The sequence below is a fragment of the Culex quinquefasciatus genome, chromosome 3 (genome assembly GCF_015732765.1).
Source record: "Culex quinquefasciatus strain JHB chromosome 3, VPISU_Cqui_1.0_pri_paternal, whole genome shotgun sequence".
NCBI classification, from domain to species: Eukaryota; Metazoa; Arthropoda; class Insecta; order Diptera; family Culicidae; genus Culex; species Culex quinquefasciatus.
The window spans coordinates 131,343,916-131,371,154 of record NC_051863.1 but is presented as its reverse complement, the minus strand read 5'-3'; the positions used below and the strand labels follow the sequence as shown (position 1 = coordinate 131,371,154).

The following is a 27,239-nucleotide window of genomic DNA, read 5'->3' as shown; positions in this document are numbered from 1 at the left end:
GTGTACGGTACCAGAGAAGGAGACTTCCAAATGCCAAACACAGGCAAGTACATTCCCGCTTTCTGCAACATTTACGTGTTAGACCCTGATGCCCGCTTGATTTCTAGCGACGATCGTACGGCGCCAATGCACCTCAACGACCGGACAACGCCAGTGCAGCGCGAACTCCCACCGAGCTGTAGCTATCGCTACCAGCCACCGCCCCGTTGGCCAATGGACCCTGCTGACCCGGGACGCACGAACCTACGCATCATGGAAGACCCCGACTCTCCCGTCACAGTCGTGCCACCGCTCTGCTGCGACTCATCATGTTCCGGCCATCAAAGTCGTCCCGGCCCTGTGTACGGTACAAGAGAACGGGTCTTCCAAATACCAGTCTCAGGCAAGTACCACGATTATGACGGTTCTGTGTTAGACACTGATGCCCGCCTGATTTCCAGCGAAGATCGTACGACGCCAATGCACCTCAACGACCGGACAACGCCAGTGCAGCGCGACCTCCCACCGAGCTGTAGCTATCGCTACCAGCCACCGCCCCGTTGGCCAATGGACCCTGCTGACCCGGGACGCACGAACCTACGCATTATGGAAGACCCTGACTCTCCCGTCACAGTCGTGCCACCGCTCTGCTGCGACTCATCATGTTCCGGCCATCAAAGTCGTCCCGGCCCTGTGTACGGTACAAGAGAAGGGGGCTTCCACAATGCGCTCCCAGGCATGTATACGCGTTCTTCCGTTCAGTCGATGCTCCCTGACGCTTCACAACCTTCCAGCTCTCAGCATTTCTCTGGCGCACCGCTCATCCAACCTCGCTTGTTGGCTCGAGATTCATCGAGCACTCAGCAATGCCATCTTTATTATCAGAACGCTGGGGGCATGAATGGCAACATCGACGACTACCTACACGCCAGCTCAGGAGAATGCTTCGATTTCATCGCCTTGACGGAAACTTGGCTTAAGGAGAACACGCTTTCCTCGCAGATCTTCGGACCGGATTACGAAGTATTTCGCTGTAATCGCGGACCAGACAACAGCAGGAAAACGGACGGAGGAGGTGTCCTTATCGCTGCACGCCGATGTTTCAAGCCACGCCGGATTTCCAAAGGTGCTTGGAAGGCGGTCGAGCAGGTATGGGTGTCTTTGAAGCTGTCGGACCGTGTCCTATACCTCTGTGTGGTCTACTTCCCTCCGGATCGTATCTACGACAAGGACCTGTACAAGACCCACCTCGATTCCGTAGCGTCTATCGCAGAACGAACGCGCCCGATTGCCCATTGCCGCCAGGAACTATCCAGCGATCAACATGGATTTTTCCCAAATCGTTCCACTGCCACGAATCTGCTCTGCTTCACTGAGTTCATTATTGAAAGCTTCGATAATCGTTCTCAAACTGACGCCGTTTACACAGATTTGTCGGCTGCGTTTGACAAGATCAACCACAGTATAGCCATCGCCAAACTTGAGAAGCTCGGATTCTGTGGTAGTCTGCTGGCATGGTTCGGGTCGTATCTCTCGGGACGCTCGTTGCGGGTAAAAATCGATGACGCGCTTTCCGAAAGCTTCGATGCCACCTCTGGTATAGCTCAAGGCAGTCACATCGGTCCGCTGGTGTTCTTGTTCTACTTCAACGACGCCAATTTTACCCTGAGCGGACCCCGACTTTCCTATGCGGATGATCTCAAGCTGTTCGCCAAGATCGACTGTTTTGAAGATGCCGAAGCCCTGCAACGTGATCTGGACAAGTTTGCTGGTTGGTGTGAGGCGAACTGCATGATCCTAAACCCCGAAAAATGCCAAGTGATCACCTTTAGCCGGAAGCACACTGCAGTTCTCTACAACTACAAACTGGGCGACACGCTGGTGCAACGAGTTGATCACGTCAAGGATCTTGGTGTCATACTGGATTCAAAACTGACTTTTAAGCAGCACATTTCCTTCATTACGGCCAAAGCATCCCGACAGCTCGGCCTGGTGATCCGTATGACTCGCCACTTCACCGACATCCACTGCCTGAAAACGCTGTTTTGCTCGCTGGTCCGGTCATCACTTGAATACTGCTCGTCGGTTTGGAATCCTCACTACAACAATGCGGTGTACCGGCTCGAGAGTATCCAAAGAAGGTTCGTCAGATACGCCTTGAGATTACTGCCTTGAGAGATCCCCATCAGCTGCCGCCCTACGAAGACCGCTGCCAGCTCATGCATCTGGATACCCTCCAGCTGCGTCGTGATCTGGCCCGTGCATTGACTGTGTCAGACGTATTGACAGACAGAATTGACTGCCCTTCTCTCCGAGAAAAGATCAGCTTGACCGCACCTGCCCGCCAGCTACGTCACACGCCAATCATGCAGATTCCTTTCCGCCGTACCAATTACAGTGCCAACGGAGCTATCGTCGGACTTAAGCGGGCCTTCAATAAAGTGTCCAATGTTTTTGATGTCAGTTTGTCCCGTGATGTGTTAAAATCTAAGTTTTTATCAGTGTTAAGACGACTGTTTTAGTTTTAGTTTTAGTATTAAGTTCATTTGGGCAACAAGTGCCTGTTGAGAAATAAACAACAACATAAGTTAGTCACTCACTTGAAAAATAATCCCGAAACATGCAAATAATTAGCAAGCGCCATCAAAAAAACAAACGCGCCAAGTCTTTTGACATTTGAATTTTGACGACCCATTCCAATCGAAGGCTGAAGAAAACTGAGCGAGAAGCGAAGGCAAATAAAGAACAAAGGGTGGCCACCAACACCACCAGCAGCGCCTGTTGGTGTGATGCCAGGAAATATTCTCTATAAATGCTACTTTTCGTGAGTGTTCGCTTAAAAATTTCATTAATTTTGGCAGCACTAAGCAGACCCAAAGAGCGCTGGAAGAAAAATGAACTAAGCTGAAAATAGGAAAATGGGCGTGGCCAAATGCACTCGACTGATTAGAACGCATTTGGGAAATATTTTTTTAAACGTTTGTAAAAGGAATAGCATAACTTTTAATAAAAGTGAAAATAAACAGAAATGTTCACAAAAAGTTGCTGTACTCGTTGGTGTACTTGGTTTTAGTAAATTTCAAGGAACACTCCAGATTATCCAGCATCATTCAAACACGACCGTTTATTAGGCTTTGGGATGGAAAAACGCTCCTCCAACACAAAACAGATCCATATTTTTCAATGCCAATTTTTGCTAAAAATATCCATTTTAACCGCCACTTGATTCTCAACGACTCCAATTAAATCCCCCAAGACCAGCCAAGACATCGTGTTTCGCTGTAGTTCCACTTGCCCTTCGAAGACCTTGCCATTCCCAAAAACGGACCAATTAGCTGACGGCTGACCGTTATATTAGCCCCGCACGTCTTGGTAACTGGACAGAGTCACTCCCTGTGGAAGAACAGGGAGGGGAACTAAACGAAACGTCGAAGAATTGCATGTGCCAAAAAATTCGGCGCGACACACGCCGTTGATTGCATTGATTATGATGGCTGGACCGATGCCAACCCAGTCCAACGCTCCGTTGCCCGATATGATTAAACTGTTTTTTTTTGCTGAGTCAGTTGTATGGTGTGAGGACAAACGCTGAATGGCAAAGTAATAATTCTAATAAAATCCCGCGAGTGGTGGAGAGCCGGAGTTCGTGAGGGGTAAACAGCAAGTTCTCCGAGATGCCCTTGACTAACCTTGACTGCGCGGAGATAGTTGGTAATTTGAGTTCCAGCTGAATTTGGTTAACTAACGTGACAACTGGAGAAGTCATGAATCTCATTACCCTCTTTGATTCTTGCACTTCGTCTTTATTCAGTGTGTAAATTGAGTTGTCACCATGTAACTTTTTTGAAACTGCTAAAGTTTTTTTGAAACGAAATCTCTTACAGATATTGAATCGCTTAAGACTCTTTCGCGCATCAACCACCATGATCATAGGTCAACAATAGCCCCAAACACCCTGACATTCTACATTGCTCGTAATTCAATTCCATCTCTCTCGGTACCAGCTCAATGGACATGTAAATAAAATTGTTACGTGAGGATCGTGAGGTGACACTCGGCCGGAACGATTTAGGAAAGACGCAATAATAGGTTCACATTCCAGCTTCGTTACAGGAATACAAAAACAGCAACTTATGTAAACGCGATTAGAAACGTGGGTGATCCGGAAGCAGGTAGATCTGCGCTTCTTGATAGTTGTAAACTAGAATCGTTGAGTATTTTTTTTTTGTTGATAAGATTTGCCGTACGCTTTGCTCTGTGAGTCTGTTTTATATTCTAGACAACAACAAGTGAGCACGCCAAATAGACTCAACTTGAGTGCCCTGTAGATAGAAAGTCTCCGGGTGGCTTATCAGGTAAATGTTTTCGAACGAAAGTAAACTACAGAGCTAAAGTGGGTACGAAACGTGTCCAGAAGTGGCGATAAAAGCTTTGTGAACACTCCTGTTTGTGCGATGGCGTAAGAATGTTTTATCTTTGTTGTTTTGCAATAAGATTCGATGAAAATGGCAATAAATAAAAAGAGTTTCAAAGCATTTTATAGTACCGTAGCGACTCGAGGGCTATAATGTCGGTGCAAGACATTGAGCAAGAGGGAAATTCTCTCTCTCCAGATCTCTTTCGCGTACTCCGCTTTAAAAAAAAATTGGAGAATTCTGGAGGAAAGAGAGTTGCGCTCTTGCTCATCTTTACTCAACATTCAAACGTCGATTCAGTTAATAAAAGATATTCTGAATTTCAAGACATAACCCGTAAACTCCTTCTCAAGGTACAAGTTTTCATTTTTTTAAAGATTAGATCAGATTTAAGAGCACTTATGCAAAATTGCTTCTTTGAATAAGAAATGGACGAACATTAGGGTGAAAAAAAAACGAAAATTTTGGGAAATTTTAAGAGATACCCCTGGCTTGATTCTGTAGGTAAAAATAAGTAACTGTGTCAATTTTGAGCCAAATCGGTTAAGGTTTAAGTGTCACTATTGATTGTTGAAGTTTTTATGGAATTAATCGCAAAAATGTATGAGCAAAAAATTACAAAACTCCACCAAAAGGTAGCGTTAAATGTGTCGGACCATTGTCAAGTGTGAGATTCTTATGACATTTTTTATGGCAAACATCTTTATTGAAGAACGCAAAACGATCCGAGTTAACCATGACTACTAGCGTGCCCTGCTCATCGAGGAAGGTGGGGCAATAATATAGACGTTTTGAAAATTACGTCATTTATGGACACCCCCTGGCCAAATTTAGAAAAAAATTCTGAGGATGGTTGGGCAGTTGCCCCATGTTGCCCCACCCTGTGCACGCTAGTGACCATGACGAGTTTTAAATATTTTTGTAATTAGTAATTTAAATATTTCTGTATCTCAGAGCCGTTGCATCGTATCAAAAAGTGGACAAACTTGTAGGACCCACTGAAAATTTTGGCTCGAGCCTCGACTCGATTCAGGGTCGATCTCGAGCCAGATCGACTAGAGCCAATATTCTCAGTGGAGAAATTTGACGGGATTTCCGAAAAAAACACGCCGCTTTTATGAGATTTTTTGATTTTTAAGTTTAAAAGTCAAATTTTAGGGGGACGCCACGATTTTTTTTCGTTCAAAATTTTTGTTAAAATAGTCTAAGATGTTACAAAAAGACTCACGAAAAATGTAGTAAAGAGCAACTCACCTAAAAAAATACAAACATTATTTACTGAAACTGTTTTTTAAGTGCTCTAAACGCCAAGCCGGGAATCGATTCTCCAGACAATTTTATATAAATGTCTCCATATTGACTACTGTCCTAAGTAAAATCCTTGTGAAGTTACAGCGGTTTTAAAAATAAAAATGTAGAAAAAATTGTTTTTTTGATGGTTTTTGACAATTTCTATATGATAGATTTGATTTTTTTTATGAAAAGATTTTTTTCTCCAACTTTGATGATCTAAGCGAATCTTAATCCTTAACCGATTTGGCTCAAAATTGGCACAGTTACTTATTATTGTCACCCTAATGAACATGGTTGAATTTGAACATCTAAGAAAACATTGAACTGGTCACAGAGAGAATGAATGATAGATTACCTTCGACAGCACGTTTTCTACGTCGCATGTCACACGTCAAGCAAATCATGGTCGTTACTTTCGAAAATTATTTTCGGTTCCATCCTCAAAAACGAGAGCAAAAACGTCAGACTTGACACTGTTTTGCGTGCCGAATTTCCTCGTTCAGACCATTGTTTGGTGGATTTTCTCACTGTTTTCTCGTCATTCAAAGTCTTTCACAGAGTCGCAAAAAAAAAAAGAAAAACGAAATTCATCTGCTCGTTGTGGTCGTGCTATGTTGTCGCACGTCGTTTTTTGATGTTTCGAGAGAAACGTTTTTCAATGTTTAATTTTTATTACACAAAAACTGGACCACACAATGATAACAAAAATGTTCAACTGTGCAGTAACAATCAATGTAAACAGTAGGAATTAAATGACAAAAATGCAACATTTGTACAAAACTTTGTATGAGTTATGGCAAAATTGCACTGTGCGTTATACATTTAGTTAAATCTCTCAAGTTAAAAATCGAAATTCGTGGATCTGGAAAAGCCTCATGGAAAAGCATTGAAAGCCGCACAAAATGACTTTCACAGCTCAAAGTGCACGTGAGACTAAATAGCACGATCGCAACGAAATGACAACACGTTTTCAGCGGTAAATATTTACCAGTTCCGCTCATGGTGCGCCAAGCCTGGATGAATGTCTGTAAAAGGTTTGCCCGACGGGCACGGACGGCAGCTCGCGGACGATGAGCCGGCCGGCCGGCGTTTCTCGTGGGACCGCGCACCAACTGGTTGGCGTCAGTCTAAAAATAGGACCACACTTTTTTTCAGTGTTGTCGTCGACGGTCTTCGATTCATAGACAGCGGTTCGGTTTGGCGTAATGACCTGCTCTAGTACTGCCCGGGCGGAGAGAAAGAGTGAGTGTGGCGAGGTGCCGGCCGGAGATTGCGGTCCACCGTGGGAGAACATTCCGAGAAGTGTGTAACCTGATTAATGGACGACCAGCCGGCTGGCCTGTCTCGTGCACGGCACGCAGCCCGAGGTTCGACGGACTCAATAGTTTAGTCACGCTAGGAAACAATCTGAGGATACACTCAAAAGTGTACATTGAGACAAACATGAACAAAAATTGATGAAGCATGAACATGCCATGTTCACGAGTAGATTCAACGCCCAAACGAGCGCACATGGAGATTCAAAAGTACTTTTTGAAAAATGAACAAAGAACGAAAGATCTTCACATGTTCAATTTTGCGTGCAGTACTCAAAATTTGCACCGCTCCAGGGCATTTCGCCAAAAGTGCCATAAGAAAGTATGCGAATTTTGACCTCATCACGCAAACCTAGCCAATTCGCCCCTAGGTTTGATCGATGCGAGAAAGAGAGTTGGCAAAAGGTCAATGTCGGAGCATGCTCACGGCACGCGACGTGATTCGATTAGATAATATCGTCATCGACATCGAACAAGGCGCCAGTGAAAAACTGTGCCAACGGTGAGCCGCTGCTGGTTGACACTGCACACTGGTGGTGGTCCTATCGCTGTAAAGTTAATCGGTTGACGCATTACATGCAACTGCATGTAAGTGCAGTGCAAGTGAGCAACTTGAAGTTGGTACCGGATGCATAGGGTGGATGCTTTTATATTTGTTCTAAAGTTTTGATCAAGGTTTTGAAATATAAATTTTGGTAAGACAATATTGAAAACATAAAGTATACACTTTTTGAAACCTCGGCAACTATAGAATAAGTTATTGATATAAACGGTGCACATCAACCAAAGCTTTTTGCACCAATATTTTTGTTACACACATTTTAGTATCTTCGAAACTAAGGGAACAATCAGTATTCATCCCATAGCATACTGTCTACAAAGTTTTGATGTAAATAACTTTGAAGTTTGACAATTTTCTTAATCAGATTGTTGCAGGATTGGGTCCGTAAGTTTGTAAATCTTGAATGAAAAGATAAAAATGGATAAAAATTATGGAGCTATTAGACTATGGCAAACAAACAAACTTTTTGACAGTTTGGTGATTTGCCTGCTCTGTTTGTTCGCCTGCATTTGTTTGCAGAAACGTCAGCCGGCATACATTTGGCCTTGGAGAAGCGCCAGGAGAAGCGATTTTTTGTTTGATAGATTCTCAATGCATACTTCAGGTAGTCTAGTTTCTTAAACATACACGCAGAAAAATAAGGCATATTTGAATCAACAAAACGTTTTGTTGATTTGAAAATCATTATTTTTGTTGAATCAACACTAAACGTCAAAGCAGCTTTTTCGAAACAACAAAAGATTTTTGTCGAATTGAGAAAATCAAGGTTTGTTTCAACGCAAAATCGGCGTTGATTATATTCAACAAAAATTTTGTTGATTCAAACCTCGTACAGGCTGATTCTACAAAACATTTTTCTGCGTGTACAAAGAGTTATTGTTTTTTAAGATCGTCCACAATCACACTGAAAGAAAGGCCCACAGCAATATCACATGTTTTACACGTGAATCTGCCCCATACGACTTAGCATGTGAATGTCATGTGCAAATCACTTGACAAATTTTCATTGCGCGACATGGTAAATTCAAAAGCACAACACGTTAACTTCACGTGACGATGCTTATGAATTTGAAATGCATTTCTTATTAATGTTAAATGAGTTTATAGTGTAAATTCAATGGTTTTCCAAAGGTATTCAGGTGCACCACATGTGTAAATCAAAGAGAGGGGTTTTCATAATCTTATCAATATTGCACAAAATCACACATTTCACTTCACATACAATAAATTTCACTGCTGCGTTGAAGAATGCGGACCAGGTTCCGACGGCGTTGTACCGATCTGTGCAATACATGACCTCTGCTGAGCCGGTGTAACGTCACGGTCCATCTCGTTCGCGAACGGGTTCAAGCTTTTCGAGCAAAAGTGCCCAAGACCATCAAACACTTCCCGATCCGGCAGCTGGCGGATGCGTAGTGATGTCCATGGTGAATCTCGAAAACACCACTTGCAATTTTTCGTCCGAACTAACAGCTCCGAATCGGAGCAGATTCTTTAGACGACCTCTGACCGGAACCTGATTTTCTGGAAAAATAATGTTAATCTGCATTAATTTCAATCAATTGTACTACCTACTTGTCTCATGTTTTTACTCACCACCAGCGCACAAATATGTAAACTTAGGTAATTTGTTGGCAAACAGAATAGTTTGCTCCGAATCGCAAATTTTGCACCGGCTTCGTCCGTGGCCATCTTACTAATGATTTTTTTTTGCCACACTCATTTCAAAACCAAAACATTCAAATCTAACGTGCTTTCCACTTCGAAATCAAAAGAAAAGTCAAATGAGGCAAATCTTAGTGAAATTCATTTGAACATGCAGTGAACAGCATTCGAAAAAAGAGTGAAAGATCTTTGGATACCGATCAGCTGGTTTTAAATGATATTCATATCTATTTGACATGTAAAACATGTGTGGATCAAAGGAAAAGCACGTGAATTTATTGTGTTGATTTTTGGAGACTCTCACGTGAAAAAACACTTGAGATTGCTATGTTGGTTTCTTTCAGTGCATTTTTTGCTAAAATTAACTAACATCGCTTCATCACAAAAATGCTCCTATTTTGGGACTATTATCCCAAGATTCAACTTGTATGTACCTATTTCTGAACCTCCTTTTCTTGTTTTGCTTTTCATGCTTTAAAAGTATTTTGTCTTTTTGACTTAAAAAACCTGACATTTAACCGATATTTGCCGCTTGAATATAGAGGAACTCGGTCTTCCATCACTAATTTTGTTGAAGCTTACCACAACAAAAAAGTTCCACGCAATTTTTTTTAAGTTTTCATGTTGAGAAGGGATTTTGGGAGATATTTGGTTTCTTCGGTCAAATGGTGTTTAAAAAAGCCCTGAAATATTTAGATATTTTGATTAGTTTCTGATAGAACAGACACCGAGTAATGGAAATAGTGCACCATTTTCCAAATTTTGACCATTTAAGTGCTCTAAAAACTGCTGCCTCTATTCAGACTGACACCATACTCTCATTACTGAATTCAGTTAAATTGACTGAAATCTCCACTACTGAAATTTTCAGTAAATGCACTACTGAAATTTTCAGCAAATCTCAACTGGAGTTCAGCGGAAAACTAACTGAAAATTTCAGTAGTGCAGTTTTCAGTAAATATTAACTGTAAACGAACATCAGAATTTGCTGTGTAGTCCCGATTCATCTCAGTTGACGATATTGCGGTTGGTCAGAAGTACGGCGACCAGTTCAAGTATAATTTGCCACTTGTATTTTTGGGCAGTCTCTGCAATTTAGAAGTATTAATCATTGTTTGCTGCATTGACGAAATAATGTCTTGCATGTTGAGAAAAAACTGTATTTTCTGGAATCTTGGCTAAACAATCATCGCACTTTTTCAAAAAAGGTCTCTGAAAATTACGATAAAAAAGTTTATTTTCTCTTCGAATCGTTAACACAAGTTTTTCCCTCACTACATATCGGCTAGTACAAGCTTGCACGCCAAAGAATACACACATGCATTTCACCAACGTACACGTCGTTCTCAAAGTTCCGCGACAACCGCCGTCGTCCACACACACACGTCGCCCTTCAGGATAAGTTGCTCGCGCGGTCCTCCTCGCGGTTTCCCCTGCATACCCCCCCGCGGCGGAGAGAGGACCAACGGCGCTCATTACCACCGCGACATGTCGGACTTGTATGAGTTGAGTGGTGGTACACTGTAAAAAATAGCTCGGTCAAATTTACGCAGGCTTTCATGTGATTTTGTTGGTTGACGTGAGATCGTTCGTTTGTTCCAAGAACGTTCAAAGTAACTTAACGTGAAGCACGTGTAATCAACCCTTCACTTTTCACTGTGCACGTCACCCGTGTACATAAAACACTTTCTCACGCGAGCGATCCTCGCATGTGCCGGGTCGATTCTTGGCTCACCAGTTTGTACCCGACGCTCGTCTCCGGTGGTTGTGCTTCCGAATTGCTCTTGCCTGGTTCTCCGTATCTCCGACGTTCTCTGTGCGATAGATTCTTATCCGCGCGTTGAAGTTCGCAGTGTGACATTCGAGTGGGATTCATCCGAGTTGCATCTCTGCGACGCAATTTAAAAATAGACACTGCTCCAGAGTGTGATTCTGAGTGCTCGGCACACATTCAACAAGGTTTGTACTGTAGGTTCTGTCGGAACCCGCCTGGATTAACGATGTGCATTCATAAAAGTTTCACGCGACACCTCCAACTGGCGAGCGAAATTTGCATTCCGGACTGCGGGTGCGTTTCGCAAGTCTGTCTTCCTAGACCTACGGTAATAAGAAGCAACCGCGGGAAGACACGTACTGCTGCTAAGAAGAATTCTGTAAACTGCCGGTACAGCTCACGGGTGTTTGCGAAGAAAATTCGAACGAAGAACGTGAGCAACCATACAGCAGGGTAACTGGTCATAACTTGGACCAGGACACGACAACTCCAGACGACGCACTCTGCGCACTACTTCGTTGGAGAAGGTTCTGGAAGTATTTATACCGCATGGAGAAACACAGTACTTTTTACCCTAAACGAGCGGACTCAGCAGAGAGTCGGTGAACAGACGAAAATTTCCCCTTCGCGTGGACTTTGTACACAGCTTTGGGCACCACGTCAGGACTTTCGAGGGTTTCTCGGCGGTGCAACAGCGCACCATATGGGTTCGGCAGTCCGGCAGCAGTTTTGTAGAACGGCGTACGAGCACGTGTTATCAGTTGATTGCGATTAGATGTAACAGAGCAGTATTACGTACTTTGCGAAATGGTGCAAGCTTTTACAATGCAGTACTAATTATGAATGGTTCTAGAACACCGCTCAATTATGAAGCTCTCGCAAACTGCCATCAAAAAGTGCGACTTTGCTGACTGGAAAGATTTGTTTCGCTCGGAAATGTTTAAACAAAACATCCACCTAAGAACGGTAAACAGTCACCACGAGTCTCGATCAAACTGTGTCTAAAGCAGGAAAGGAGTTCGAACCGATTGTGCAGTTTTAAACTTACTTTGTTTTGCGGACCCAACGGCGTCCCCCTAGATCCGCTTGAGACCCCGGCGAGTTGGCGAAATTCGACAACCGCTAATTATAACTCCAGGAATGGAGTGACGGCTGCAGGCAGAAGAAAGACGTTTGCGAATCTTTTTTGACGAATTAACACAGAGAAGGAAAGGGGAAACCGGCTTTAGGTCAGACCGGAGTATTTTGCCGGGAAGAAGAAGGGCAATGAAATGATAGATTTGCTTGGACTTGAGAGATGCGCTGCGAAATTGAAGTTTTAGAGCCGGTTGGATGAACTGGTTCAGCTGAATCGGTGCAGTTTTGATACAGAATGCCTATTCAGGCAATTTGAAAGAGTTTGTTATGTCGCATGATACATTTTATTTCAGAAATGCTCAACCGGTAAAACTATAGAGCCGGTTTCATGAACCGGTTCTGCTGAATCTTCAGTTTTGATAATGAATGACTATTATTAAGGCAATTTGAAAGAGTTAGATATCTCGCATGATATAATTCAATCTAGAAATGTTCAACCGGTATAACTACAGAGCCAGTCGGGTGAACCGGTTCAGCTGAATCGGTTCAGTTTTGATACAGAATGCCTATTCAAGCAATTTGAAAGAGTTTGATATGACGCATTATACATTTTGTGCCAGAAATGTTCAACCGGTACAACTATTGAACCGGTTAGCTGAATCGGTTAAATTTTATTGTAAACCGTAAAACGGGGTGACTTTGATAGCCGGATGACTTTGATAGGTTTGAGATTTTTTTCGCAAAATGAAGAGTACATATCAAATACGTACGGAATGGTATGGAATCATTCTGACCGTGATAGAGAAGTGTTCAAAAAACTCTTAGAAGAAGTTTTCATAAAATTTTGAAAAGTTTAAAAAGTGAGTTAACTATAACTGAATGTTGATGTTATATAGCATTATTTTAATATTCTGAAAATGTCATGATTTTCTCAATGAACATGATTTAGAATCAGAAAATGGAATGCATTTTTGGATTCTTTGAACAATTTTCCACTAGGAGAAGGTAAAATAAGTTTGTAAATGATTGATATTATATTTTTTTGAAACATAATTCAAAAAAATCTCCCCACGGGTCCCCCACAGACCGTTATTATGCAGAAAAAATTTCCACCCAAACCAATGATTGGGAATGGTTTCTGGGACCATTCTGCACCTCTGGGCCAAGTTTCAAAATATTTGCCGGCAGAAATTTCGAATACGGTCAGTTTTAGTATTTTTAGTTGAAATTAAGGGGAAATCACATGTAAAATGCGTAGGAAAACTTCAAAGTTTCAATGTTTTAACTCTAACAAGTTACTGGTCATTGTACTTACATGTAGTAGAATGATATGAAACGATTTACGGAACTGACTTACCCGGATTAAGCCTTAGTTAAGTGACTTATGTGCATTATTTACAAGTTTATATCTAAATATTTTTTTAAAACTCCTTCATTAGGCAATTTTAAGTCTAGGAAGACTAGATTGCATAAACATAATTAAAGTGGGGTAACTTTGAGCCAAGGGGTGACAATGTACAAAAGATTGTTGTGATAAGCATTAGGTTTATGTCAATATTTGTTTGTAGACTGCTTAATTTGGTCTATTTATGTTCCCAAACCCAAAAATAATTTGATGATATTGCTTCGCAGATCGCAAATTAATATATTTAAAAAGGCCTATTGATTTTAAATCACCTATAAGTGACAAATATAAAAATGATGCGCACATGTTCCAGTTCTGAATCGATTCCTTCTGAATACAAATAAAAGAAAAACAATTATGTGACGTGGCAAGTTTGTAGCATTGCATTAATAATAAAATTGTTTTTTTTTTGTTATAAAACGTTTAGAAACTTGATCCATACGAATGAAATGTAGTGAGTATTTCAGCTATCATTTTGCTCAAACATTTTTGTTGCCCTGTGTAATGATTATAATTAGCAAAAGTTTAATGGATTAATATTTCAAACCAATTATAATTTTGCAATATTGCAGTTTATCATCATAAAAACTGTATTTTATAATTGATTAATGTATTATTGATACAGTTTGATCATCGTTAAAATTCATCAAAACATATTAATGATCAGCAAGTACTTTTACTGATTTTCAGTAAAACAAAACCTACTCCTATCTCATGTGAAAACACAATCACTCATCTACTATTTTAACAAGCCTGACATATATTGTGAAAATGTGATAAAGTATAGTCTAATATGTATAGATAATTGAACTTATAAATATTTACATATGAAGGACGATGTAAGTTTTCAATGTAGTTTGTGTCCTCAAACTTTTTTCAGGGTACAACAATAAGGCTAATAATCCTTTGTAGTTTTTTCGTTCTTATTTAACTTTTTATGGAATTTTTCAAAATTGTGGGAGAAGACAACAATATTTGCAACGAGTAATCCTTACAATTCAAGCTTATCGAGCTTGTTGTTAAGATATTTAGTTATTAAACAAACGTAAAATTTGGTACAATGTCACCCCATGGCTCAAAGTTACCCCATTTTAATTATTTTTATGCAATCTAGTCTTCCTAGACTTAAAATTGCCTAATGAAGAAGTTTTTAAAAAATATTTAGATATAAACTTGTAAATAATGTACTTAAGTCACTTAACTAAGGCTTAATCCGGCTAAGTCAGTTCCGTAAATCGTTTTATATCATTCTACAACATGTAAGTACAATTCAAAACCATGACCAGTAACTTGTTAGAGTTAAAACATTGAAACTTTGATCTTTTCCTACGCATTTTACATGTGATTTCCCCTTAATTTCAACTAAAAATACTAAAACTGACCGTATTCGAAATTTCTGCCGGCAAATATTTTGAAACTTGGCCCAGAGGTGCAGAATGGTCCCAGAAACCATGTCCAATCATTGGTTTGGGTGGAATTTTTTTCTGCATAATAACGGTCTGTGGGGGACCCGTGCTCCCAATTTATAGGCATTTTCAGTAGAACAAATGTCATATAAAATGTGAAAACTTTTGATTTTTTTTTTTTTTTTTTTTTTTTTAATTTATATTTATTCAGTTTTTCTTTTCCATGTACATTCATTCAGTTAAAATATTATTGAGTGTCCAATCACAATCGATGACTTTTCACCTCAATTTTAAATACTAGCAACTTTCATTTATTCATGAAATATTGTAGCTTTCGCTATTCAGTGATTTCAAATGTAGGAGGTCCTACATGTACAAAAGGGAAAAGGGATACCTTAAAACTAACTTATAAACTATATAAAGAGCGGATCAATGCAGCTGAAGACTGCAATGATTTTTGTCGAAATGCATCAATTATCTTATTGGACATAACATCCAAAGTGTCAACTTCGGCTAATTGATGAAGTTCACTGGTGCTGAACCAGGGAGGAAGTTTCAGAATCATTTTCAGAATTTTGTTCTGAATCCTCTGAAGTTTTTTCTTCCTGGTTAAGCAACAGCTTGTCCAGATCGGCACAGCATAAAGCATGGCAGGTCTGAAAATTTGTTTATAAATTAACAGTTTATTCTTGAGACAAAGTCTAGAATTCCTGTTTATAAGTGGATACAAACATTTAATATATTTGTTACATTTAACCTGGATACTTTCAATGTGATCCTTGTAAGTAAGGTTTTTGTCAAAAGCAAGTCCAAGATATTTCACTTGATCCTCCCACTTTAAATTTACCTCATTCATCTTTATAATGTGATGACTTTTGGTTTAAGAAAATCAGCCCTTGGTTTGTGAGGGAAAATAATAAGTTGAGTTTTGCAGCATTTGGAGTAATTTTCCATTCTTTCAAATAAGAATTGAAAATATCCAAGCTTTTTTGTAATCTTCTTGTGATGACACGAAGGCTTCTACCTTTGGCGGAGATGCTTGTATCATCAGCAAAAAGTGATTTCTGACATCCTGGGGGCAAATCAGGCAAGTCAGAAGTAAAAATATTGTATAAAATTGGACCCAAAATGCTTCCTTGAGGGACGCCGGCACGTACAGGTAGTTGATCAGATTTGCTGTTCTGATAACATACCTGCAGAGTACGATCCGTCAAATAATTTTGAATAATTTTCACGATATAAATCGGAAAATTAAACCTTTTCAATTTCGCAATCAAACCTTTATGCCAAACACTGTCAAATGCTTTTTCTATGTCTAGAAGAGCAGCGCCAGTAGAATAGCCCTCAGATTTGTTGCTTCGAATTAAATTTGAAACTCTCAACAACTGATGAGTAGTTGAATGCCCAAGGCGAAATCCAAACTGCTCATCAGCGAAAATTGAATTTTCATTAATGTGCGTCATCATTCTATTAAGAATTATTCTTTCGAATAATTTACTAATAGATGAAAGCAAACTAATGGGCCGATAGCTTGAGGCTTCAGCAGGATTTTTATCCGGTTTCAAAATCGGAACTACTTTGGCATTTTTCCAACTACTGGGAAAATATGCCAAATCAAAACATTTGTTGCAAATTTTGACCAAGCTACTTAAAGTTGCTTCTGGTAATTTTTAATTAAAATGTAAAAATGCCATCCTCACCAGGGGCTTTCATATTTTTAAATTTTTGATAATAGATTTTATTTCATTCAGATCCGTATTAAAAACTTCATCTGATGAAAATTCTTGTTCAACAATATTCTGAAATTCTATTGAAATTTGATCTTCAATAGGACTCAAAACATTTAAGTTGAAATTATGAGCACTCTCAAACTGCTGAGCAAGTTTTTGAGCTTTCTCCCCATTAGTTAATAGAATATTATCACCATCTTTTAAAGAAGGGATTGGTTTTGAGGTTTCTTAAGAACCTTTGAAAGTTTCCAAAAGGTTTGGAATAAGGTTTAATTTGTTCGACATCTCTTGCGAACTTTTCATTTCGCAGGAGAGTGAATCTGTGGTCAATAACCTTTTGCAAATCTTTTGAATTCGCTTCAGTGCAGGATCACGAGAACGTTGATACTGTCTTCGGCGAACATTTTCAGACGAATCAGAAGCTGAAGATCGTCATCAATAATGGGAGAATCAAATTTGACTTGGACTTTAGGAATAGCAATATTCCTAGCATCCAAAATTGCATTAGTTAAAGATTCCAAGGCTGAATCAATATCAGCTTTGGTTTCTAAAACAAAATCATGATTTAAATTATTCTCAATATGATGCTGATACCTGTCCCAATTAGCTTTGTGGTAATTAAACACAGAACTATTGGGTCTGATAACTGCTTCATGAGAAAGTGAAAAAGTTACTGGAAGATGATCAGAATCAAAATCAGCATGAGTCACTAAAGGACCACAATACTGACTTTGATTTGTCAAAACCAAATCAATTGTTGATGGATTTCTAACAGAAGAAAAGCAAGTTGGCCCATTCGGGTATAAAACCGAATAAAGACCAGAAGTGCAATCTCTGAATAGAATTTTACCATTGGAATTTACTTTTGAATTATTCCAAGATTGGTGTTTGGCATTAAAATCACCGATGATCAAAAATCGAGATCTATGCCGAGTAAGTTTATTCAAATCCCCTTTGAAATAATTTTTATTTTCCCCAGTGCATTGGAATGGCAAATATGCAGCTGCAATCATAATTTTCCCAAAAGAAGTTTCAAGTTCAATGCCCAAACTTTCAATAACTTTTAACTTAAAGTCACGTAAAGTGCTATAAGTCATACTACGGTGGATAACTATTGCAACTCCACCGCCATTTCGATTCATTCTGTTATTGGTTATAACTTTATAATCTGGATCACTTTTCAAATAAGTGCCAGTTTTTAAAAATGTTTCGGTTATAACAGCAACATGCACGTTATGAACTCGTAAAAAGTTGAAAAATTCATTTTCTTTCGCTTTTAAAGAGCGAGCATTAAAATTCATAATATTGATGGAATTACTTAGATCCATGATTAAACTTCAGGGTAAGAACAACATCATTCGCAAATTTTAATCCAATCTGGATTGCTTCCATCATGGATGTAGCATTACTCATTGTTTGAATCAAACCAAACAGTGAGTTTTGCAAAAAGTCATTTTTCAAACGTAACATCGCCGAGATCAGAAGATCCCAAAGCGTTGCCAGCAGAAAAATTTTCAAATGAAATTTGAGGTACCTGCCCAATTTGAAGATTGGTAGAGGATTTAAAATTCGTGGATGAACCCGAACCCGAAACGACGTTGGCATAAGAAATACCATTGCTGTTACCTAACTTTTCCATGGTAGGGGTATTGTTCGAGTGAGACAGCACGAACGTTTGATTTAAAGATGCAGGTACAACCTGACTTTGAGAAAATTTCGGTTTGGTTTTCGGCTGATGCTTAGCACGAGAATCCAAAACCTTTTTTCTGATGGGGCAATCCCAGAAATTTGATTTGTGATTTCCACCACAATTTGCACATTTAAATTGGGTGACTTCTTTCACGGGACAATTGTCCTTGTCGTGAAAAGAATCCCCGCAAACCATGCATTTTGGAACCATGGCGCAATGATCAGTACCGTGACCGAATGCCTGGCAACGCCGGCACTGGGTCAGATTCTGGCCATTACCGCCATGTTTCTTAAAATGCTCCCACTTTACCCGTACATGGAACAAAAACTGAACTTTGTCCAAAAGTTTTAAATTGTTGATTTCATTTCTGTTGAAATGAATCAGATAAAATTGTGAAGTCAAACCAAAGCGAGAAATATTCCCGTTTGATTTTTTCTTCATTGGTATTACTTGGGATGGGGCAAAGCCAAGCAACACCTTAAGTTCGTTTTTGATCTCATCCACCGACAAGTCGTTGGAGAGACCTTTCAGGACCGCCTTGAATGGACGAGCATTCTTGGTCTCATACGTGTAGAAATTGTGTTTGTGGTTTTTCAAATAACCAACAAAAGTTTGGTGATCTTGTAAAGATTCCGTCAACAAGCGACATTCTCCTCTTCGGCCAAGCTGAAACGAAACCTTTAAATTGCAAGTTTCCTTGCAATTCTTCAGTTGCGTTCGAAAGCTGGCCAAATCGGAGACGGAAGTCACTACAATTGGCGGAGCCTTTACTCGTTTCTCGACGGCAGAAAGCTCAGTACGAGGAGAAGGATCCTTGTCCACAGTTTCAGATAAAACACCGAAACTGTTTGCCAATGGAATTGGAGGATTGACCTCACTTTCAGAATCAGAATCAGACCTCGGATGAGGCTGTTTTCTTTTTCTGTTTCCGTTAGCCGATTTAGCGTTCAAACGCTTCACCGACGTAACGACCAAATCTTCAGAAGATTTGCGTTTACCTTTGATTTGACGCATTTTGCAAGCAAAGTTCTCTTTAAAAGATGGCTTCGTTTGTAAAATACAACAAAATTTCAGGTGGGGTTAGTCTTGAAAAGACTGTTAAGAATTTTGGAAAGTAACTCAGGTAGTCTTTAAAAAGACTGTGAATTTTGTTTGAAATAACTCTGAGCTTAGGTAGTAAAAAATACCGCAGCTCTAGTGTCCGTTCACCACGAAGGTTCGCAAGACACTGTGAAAACTTTTGATTCTTGCTTCGATTTCAGTTTATAGTGTAATATGATTCGATAATTTTATAAACAAAAGTAGTTTTATCGAATTTTAGGCAAAATTTTAACTTTTTAGCAAGTTTACCTAAAATTTATATGTATTTTGTTAAAAAGCTTATAAACATAGTTAACTATTTATAAACATTGATTTTTTTTCTTAGAAGCTGTATCAGACATTTTAGTGATGGTACATTTGACTTTAACATAAAATTTGAACACATTAAATCTTATTTTTAAAAGAATAACTATGACTATCAAAGTCACCCGGGAGTTAAAAATAAGAATTTTCAATGCAACTATTTTTTTAAAACACTATTGAAAAAACTTTTTATCAAAAATAGTGCATGCACCTTGTGTGGCCTACCCTAGTACATGTTTTAAAATAGTAATCTTAAGACAAACCTTACCAGTTGGAAATTATTTCAAAAATAAATTGAAATTATATCATTGTCACCCCGGTCTACGGTAATGTCTATTCATGGAATTTTAGGAAATTTAATATGTCGCATTAATATATTTCTGATCAAAAGTCATGATTTTATTCTCTTAACAAAGCAATTATATAAAACTATGAAATTTTAAAAACTTTTTACAATAACTGCATAGAAAACGTACTCTTTTTTATATTTTTAACGTTCAAAACATCGAAATCACTGTTACGCATTTTGCAGCCTTCGGATACTGACTGTTTAAAATGTATACTGTAGTCGGGCATTTACGTAAGGCAAAACGTACTCTGCCTAAATTCCCTTAGGCCAGTTGTCGCACTGACAGAGTTTGACAAGATAGCACGATCAGATCGCAACTACTTTCTTATTAAGAGTAACAACATTGCATAAGAGGCTTTTTTTAACGGTTTTTGTTACATATTTCATGTCATGAGTGAAATCAAATTTGGGGATTTTTGAAGGTCAAAAGTTGAGCTGAGATAGCTGCACAAAATGGCGTTTTAACTCAATTTGGCCCAGAACGCACGTGCGACAAGATAGCACGAGCACGACGAAGTTCTATGTTTCTTTTGAAACATTCTTCTATTTTGAAAAAGCAGTTTTTTAAATTTTCAACCCAGAATCGTCGAGCAGTGAAACTCTTGATAATTTTATGACCCACACGTGATTACTGGCGAATTAAAATCTTTTCTGCCTAAGTGAGCTTCGGTCAGCTTCGCTTGTGAGAAGGCGGTCAGCTTCTCGCAAAATCGCCTCGTGCACTTTTGAACTGGTCATCAACCCAGCGAGACCAGAGAGCGTGGACCTCACCGGACTTGATTTTGTTCATCCGCTTCAGTCTCAGTTCAACCGTCGTTCTGTTCAGACGTTCTGTGGTCTGGTTAGGCTAGGAAGGGTGGAGTTCTCTATTTAGTTCAGTTTGCGAACTTGAATTCTGTGTAAGTGCAATGTGATGTGCATTTAATCGATACCGGTGTGGTTTGACAGCTCCGTTTGTTTGCTGAGTGATTTATGGTTGACGTGAATGGGCGAGAGATTAATATTCATGAGACAGATCAGTTGGAATGAATGGGTGAAGGCTTCGTTACGGTTGATTAAGTACAGATTACAACGGCATTACACTATTGCTACTGCTGTAGGTCTACTTTTAGCACTCAGTATCAATATCAGTAGCGCGCGCGCGTGAAGTTCTAATTAGTACATACTCAGTAGCTTTCACTGTCAAGTGTTAATTGCCGTAACGACGCTGCGCGATTGTGCCCGTCAGAGGTCACATTATTAGTAGCTGGCTGATAATTAGTCATTTTGACACCTCCGGAATAATAATGGGAGCTGATACCGTGAAGCGAGCTGTCTCATTGCTTGTGACACATCTGATGGAGCAGGTCGTCTTCTGGAAACCGCCAGAATCCAGTTTAGAAAAGATTGATTGACGAGTCTGAATCAGAGCCATATTTTACCTATTTTTCAAGCTTTTAAAATAATTCAAAAATAGCGTTACTTACGATCTTTTCTTTTTCTTCTTCTAGGTGATCTGATTCAAAATCTTCAGTCTTCCTCTGTCGAACAGAACCACTGCTGATCACCCGTATAATCAGTGTAAATCTAAGTGAAAATAATAACTTTGAACCCTCTAAAGTGAGTGTGGTGTTTTAAATCAGTGCAGGTGTGTGACGCAACTCGAACAACTTCCGGTTTCCCCTCAGAGAGAGAGAGAAATAAAGAACAAATTTTCCGGCCGCGCACGTGTAGAATGGCCCCACCCAACAATGAGTTTACAGCAGCCCAAGTGATTGTGTCCCGTGGTGAAAAGGATGAGGTCCGCGAGCAATGTCAGCAGCAAGATGCAACTAAACCGGTGGCCAACGACTGGGACGCACCAGCAGCACAAGGTCTTTACGATCCACAAAACGAGCATGAGGCCTGCGGTGTGGGCTTCATCGTGTCGATCGAGGGAAAGGCCAATCATAAGGTGAGAGAGAAAGCGTGGGGTAATTTGGTGACAATCAAGTTCTAAATTTTTCACTTTATCTATCATCTGTACAAAAAACTGCACAATACCCCGGGTAAACCTGGGTGATATTTACAGGATTTTTTTTTCAAATATTGTTTAAGACTTGCTTTAAGATTTATTTTTTTAAATCATGTTTTGGGGGTCACTGTGTTTCCCAAAAAATTCTGTTAATTTTGTATTTTTGATTTGGAGAAAATTTCATCGATGTCGGTTTGATCGATGTCCCTATATCAAAAAAAGCCATTTTGCATCACACACACTTAGTTTTTTTACCGAATTCGTTAGTTGAAAAATAGGTAAAGTTTAGATCGCTAAACCAAATTTACCAAATTTCGGTTGTACGATGAACAAAATGACTCAATTACCGATTTTCGGTAAGTTTTTACCGAATTCGGTAATTTTCAGTTTACCGAACTGTTCAGCAGTTGAAAATTCGGTAAAATTTGCCGAATTCGGTAAAAAAATCTAAGTGTGTAAGTTTTTCCATGCAAGGCTCCATACAACTTAGTGAGCTGTTGGGCATGGGCATGAGAATATTGGAAAATCTGTATCTTGAGGGATCAGATGGGATTTATGATCAATTTGTTGTCTTCAGGAAAGCTGTAAAAAAAATCTCGATTTTTTTATTTGATAATTTATGTTGCTAAAAGCTGTTAAAAAAGGTGGAAATTATATTCACAATTTTTTTATTTTCTTTGTTTAAGTATGTTGTAAGGGACTAAAAAGGCAGCTTTTGCGAGAGAGTCAAGGATGGGGTAACATCTGGCACTAAAGATAAGCATTATAAGCATTAGGTAGAAGTTTAGAAAAATGTTAAGTTTTTGGCAATTAAAAAAATTCTAAATAAAATTATCATATAAAATCAAAATATGACCAAACATCGATTTTGACACTTTGGCTCAATTCTGAGGGTAGATTCAGACTCAGCGGGCAACATTACATGGAAAAAGGGTGATCCCATACACTTTTTCCTTGAAAATTATACATTTTCAAATGAAGATTTCATGAGTTTGAAGAAAAACAGCCCTTAGATTTTCTCAGCGATTGTAGTGCTAGATCCTTTTTCGAATGCAACTTGGCGCTTAAAATTGGGCCTGCGCCTTTTTGAGATATTTACGTTTTAAATTTGCATCCCTTTGACCTTAAAATGGCTGAAACTTTTGACCCTAAAATCCAAATTGACTTGTCAAAAAGTAAAAATAGTGCCCCGAATATAACTTTTCTGTGAAACTTAACCCTGAATGGCCAAGTTCAAAAAACGTATTTTTGAAGGTTTGCTCAGGTGCTTTCTCTAAATTTGGTCGTAGAAGGCGTAGATCACGAGATAAATTTTGGTGTCTCCGACAAAGTTGCTTGGATTGGCAAGCCCAATAAATTTTTACGAGGCAAAAAAATATCCCAAAAATATTCCTGAAAGTTAGATTTTCAAAATCACCCTAATTTTGATCCAAACCAAGAATTGCCCTTATCATTTGCAACAACACTCCTGAAGATACTAAAGCTCCAAAACTTCACCTTTTTCGGAAATTCCATTTTCCACTTAATTTTGGGATCTGGACCACTGTGCAATGTCTCATTTCAGTTTTGTTTTTTTTCCACTGCATTTAAATTAAATTATTTAAAAAAAAAACACACAAAAACTGATACAAAAAAGTTTGTAAGACTGTAAGTGTGTATACTTTATACACACTTAGATTTATTTTACCGAATTCGGTAGTTAAAAATCAATAAATGTTTAGATCGGTGAACCATCTGTCAAAATTTTCAAAATTTTACCGAATTTCGGTTGTTCGATTAACAATAATTAACTTTATTACCGAATTTCGGCAAGTTTTTACCAAATTTGATAGTTTTCGGTTTATCGAACTGTTCAGCAGTTGAAAATTCGGTAAACTTTACCGATTTCGGTAAAATAAATTTAACTGCGTATGTCATTTTACCATTAAAAATTTGATAGGTTTTTTAACCATAAATAAAATCATCAAGTTTATTTATCTTTGAAGGGTTTAACATTCTCTTTCTTCTTCTTCTTTGCAATTTCTAATGCTAAGAATAAAAATTGAACAAGTTTTATAAAACAAATTTGGAATAAATCGAGGGTTTTTTTTTGCTTTTTCGATGTTTTGAAATCGCCTTGAGTAAGGTATTCAAAAACACCTATAAAGCAAAATAAAAATAAATTGGATCTTTTTTTGCATTTCCGCCAACAAAAAATTTAGCAAAATTAGTTGATACCTTTGTTATGAAACATTTTGTGGCACAATTTGCTTTTTTTACTTTTTACCATCTCTCGAACCTTGACCAGGACGCAGGGCAACAACATTAAATAAAATGAATAACTATGCAAAAAAAATATCTAACTAAGTTTTTTCTCTCTTTTTAACATTATACACAGCAAAAAAAAGTTGAATTTTGGAATGTTGAAAATTTGGTTGGTTGAATATTACCCATTTTTTGAGTAATATTACTCAAAAAATGTGTAAAAATGTGAACCTGATGAATATTTATCAGAAACTGATGAAAATTCACCAATTCCTGATGTAATATTACACATTTTTTTCGCCACAATATCTGTCACCATTTCCTGATGAATATTACCATACTTATTTTTTCTGTGTAGATCTTACGTGATGCCCAAACATTGGCAATTCGCATGAACCATCGTGGTGCATGCGCCTGTGATAACGACACTGGAGATGGTGCTGGAGTTTGCACCTCGATTCCGCATGCCCTGTACTCCAAGGAGCTGTAAGTATCCATTTCCAACTAATGATTTAAATCGAAATGAATGATGAAATATGTTTTGTTTCAATAACAAATTTATTTGTGCCCCAAATTATCATCACAATATTCGAAATAGTTTTATAATCAAGATGTTTCAAATAATACATAGCTTTTTTTCTAAAAAAAAAGCACTCAATTACCACATGCATGCAAAAAAAACCACAACAAGCCTCGATCACGCTCTAGCGGCGTGATTCTGTTCCGCACGCGCACCAAGCAAACCAAAAAAAAAACAAAACGTCGCAAAAGTTCAAAATTTATTGCGCTCCGCGATAAAAATCGCAGTCTAATCTTTATGGTGTAACTGAATTTCTCTTGTAAGTAAGAGCGACCACCGCACCGCCACGAGTTAGAGCGGTTTTTCACGAAATTATTTTAGGACTGCTTAGCCGGTCACATTTGCGCACACGTGAAACTGGGATGATATTTTGGTGGGTAAATAAAAATGATGTTGTTTTTTGTGTGTTAATTTTTGAAAAACCCATCAGTGAAGAGCAGATTGCTTGTTCTGCTCTGGCTAACGATGTCACTTAAAATGCCAGTGTCACTTGATTTAATTATTTTTGGCAATTTTTTCCCACTTTCGTTACAGGTACTTGACCCCAGTAAAGGGACATTATTTCTTTGTTTTACAAAACAAAAAAAAGAGAGTATATTTTTAACTAACTTGTTTCAAGATTTCATCAATCATATTACTCACGTCATTGTCGAATGCATTAATGAACAAATGTTTTTTTCAAACGAGATCAGCGCATTTGTTTGAAAACTTTAAGCTCTAAGTGACGATAGCACGAATGTGTTAAACAGAAATACACGTTCTATTACTGAAACACCAGCGATAAGCTGTTTTGTTTGTAATTGTAGGGAAAATACTGACCTACACTAAGCGCGATGTAAAACTGCTATAAAATACAGTAAATATATAAAAAAAAATAACAGAAAGATTCACTTGGAAATACCTTAGAAGATTCCCGGATTATTTGTAAAGATAAGAATCATCCCTATGCATAATATTTTGCTTGTTCAGCGTCAGAAACACACACAAAATATTTCAACCCAGTCAAGTCCTGAATCCATCCATCAATATTGAGTGGTCCACGGGTAATAATAACAAAGTTTGCCAAACAGCTTCTGGTTTAACGTACACGAAGGCTGTCGTTAATCGATGAAACTCGCGCGAGTTAGCCATAATAAAAGTATCAGATTGTAATTTAATTGCGATTGTAACCTGATATGGAAAATAACGGTTGAATGACCATTAGGCGTGGTGGTCTTATTTGGAACAAAAATTTAATTGACGAAGAGTTATCTTTAAAAAATGCAAAAAACCTAATTAGTTTTTTTTTTCCAAAATTATGACCATTATATCCTTATTTAATCCCACCGTGCATTCCATTAGAAGCTGATTGGTTTTCGTTGTTTTTCATTATAACGAGCTGTCGATATCATTTAAAGTTGAAGAACGCGTGGGTGGGTGTCATTGCAGCCGCCGCAAGGAAGGGGTGGAGGGGGGGGGGGATTTGCAATGAAAACCTCACCTCAGTGGGGTGTCTTCCGTGCACAGCAAACCGCAAACTGAGTTAATAGACTTGTACCCTCCAGGGGGATTTTGTTAGCCCAGTCAGTAAATGAAGATAGTACGCTTCAACGATTGCGACGTATTATTTGATCTTGCTGTAGTACATGCGTTTGTTGTAGGGATGCGGAAGGTGAAGGTCAAATCGGTTATGGAGTGATAAAGTAATTAATTTGATGAATCCGCAAATATTTGTCTAGCAACACGGAAAAAAAAGTGTGCGAGAAATCGTGAATTTCGATTCATGAATTCGTGAATAATTTTGTGCATGATTTCGGGATACCTTTCATGATTTCATGAATTTTATTCATGAAATCGTGCATAAAAATGCACGAATTTATGAATTTAATTCATGGCAAAAATATTTTTACGAATATTCATGAATTTTCCTTCATGAAATCATGCATATCACTATTCATGATTTCATGACTGATTTTCATGAAGTCATGACTGAACTTCATGAATTCATGAAAAATATTCATGATTTTACGATTATTTATGCATGCGTAAATTTTACGTCGTAAAATTTTATTCGCGAATTTATGAATCATGTTTTTCATGATTTCATGAAAGTTTACATGTTTTCATGAATAAAATGCATGAATTCGTGCATAACATTCATGGGTTTATGAATTTGTATCCATGTTTATGACGAGTGATCTTGATCAATCAAGAACAGTTTCGTTCGAACTGTCAAGTTAGTTTTCGCTTGCCAGTTCAGCCGCGTGTTTATTTGCCACGAAGTCAATCGCGTTGTGACTTGTCGCGTCCTGTTGTGTTTGCCGGTAAAAGTGACCGTGATTTGCGGACCCGGGATTTGGAGGTGCTGTCCACCGGAA

General features: G+C 38.6%; 1 protein-coding gene across 5 annotated transcripts in view; it reads left to right on the top strand.

Moving 5' to 3' along the window:
• LOC6039550 (putative glutamate synthase [NADPH]) overlaps positions 1-27,239 on the top strand; it is a 68,306-nt gene that overhangs the window by 17,282 nt on the left and 23,785 nt on the right. Inside the window, exons 1-3 of one of the 5 annotated variants that reach the window (XM_038263944.1) lie at positions 11,034-11,189; positions 21,556-21,998; positions 24,661-24,788. In XM_038263944.1, the coding sequence (XP_038119872.1) occupies positions 21,780-21,998; positions 24,661-24,788 (347 nt within the window). In that variant the 5' untranslated portion in view covers positions 11,034-11,189; positions 21,556-21,779. Of the gene's footprint in view, positions 1-11,033; positions 11,190-20,857; positions 20,965-21,555; positions 21,999-24,660; positions 24,789-27,239 lie in introns of those variants that run through there. The other 4 variants (XM_038263946.1, XM_038263943.1, XM_038263945.1 and 1 more) reach the window with 4 other exon arrangements.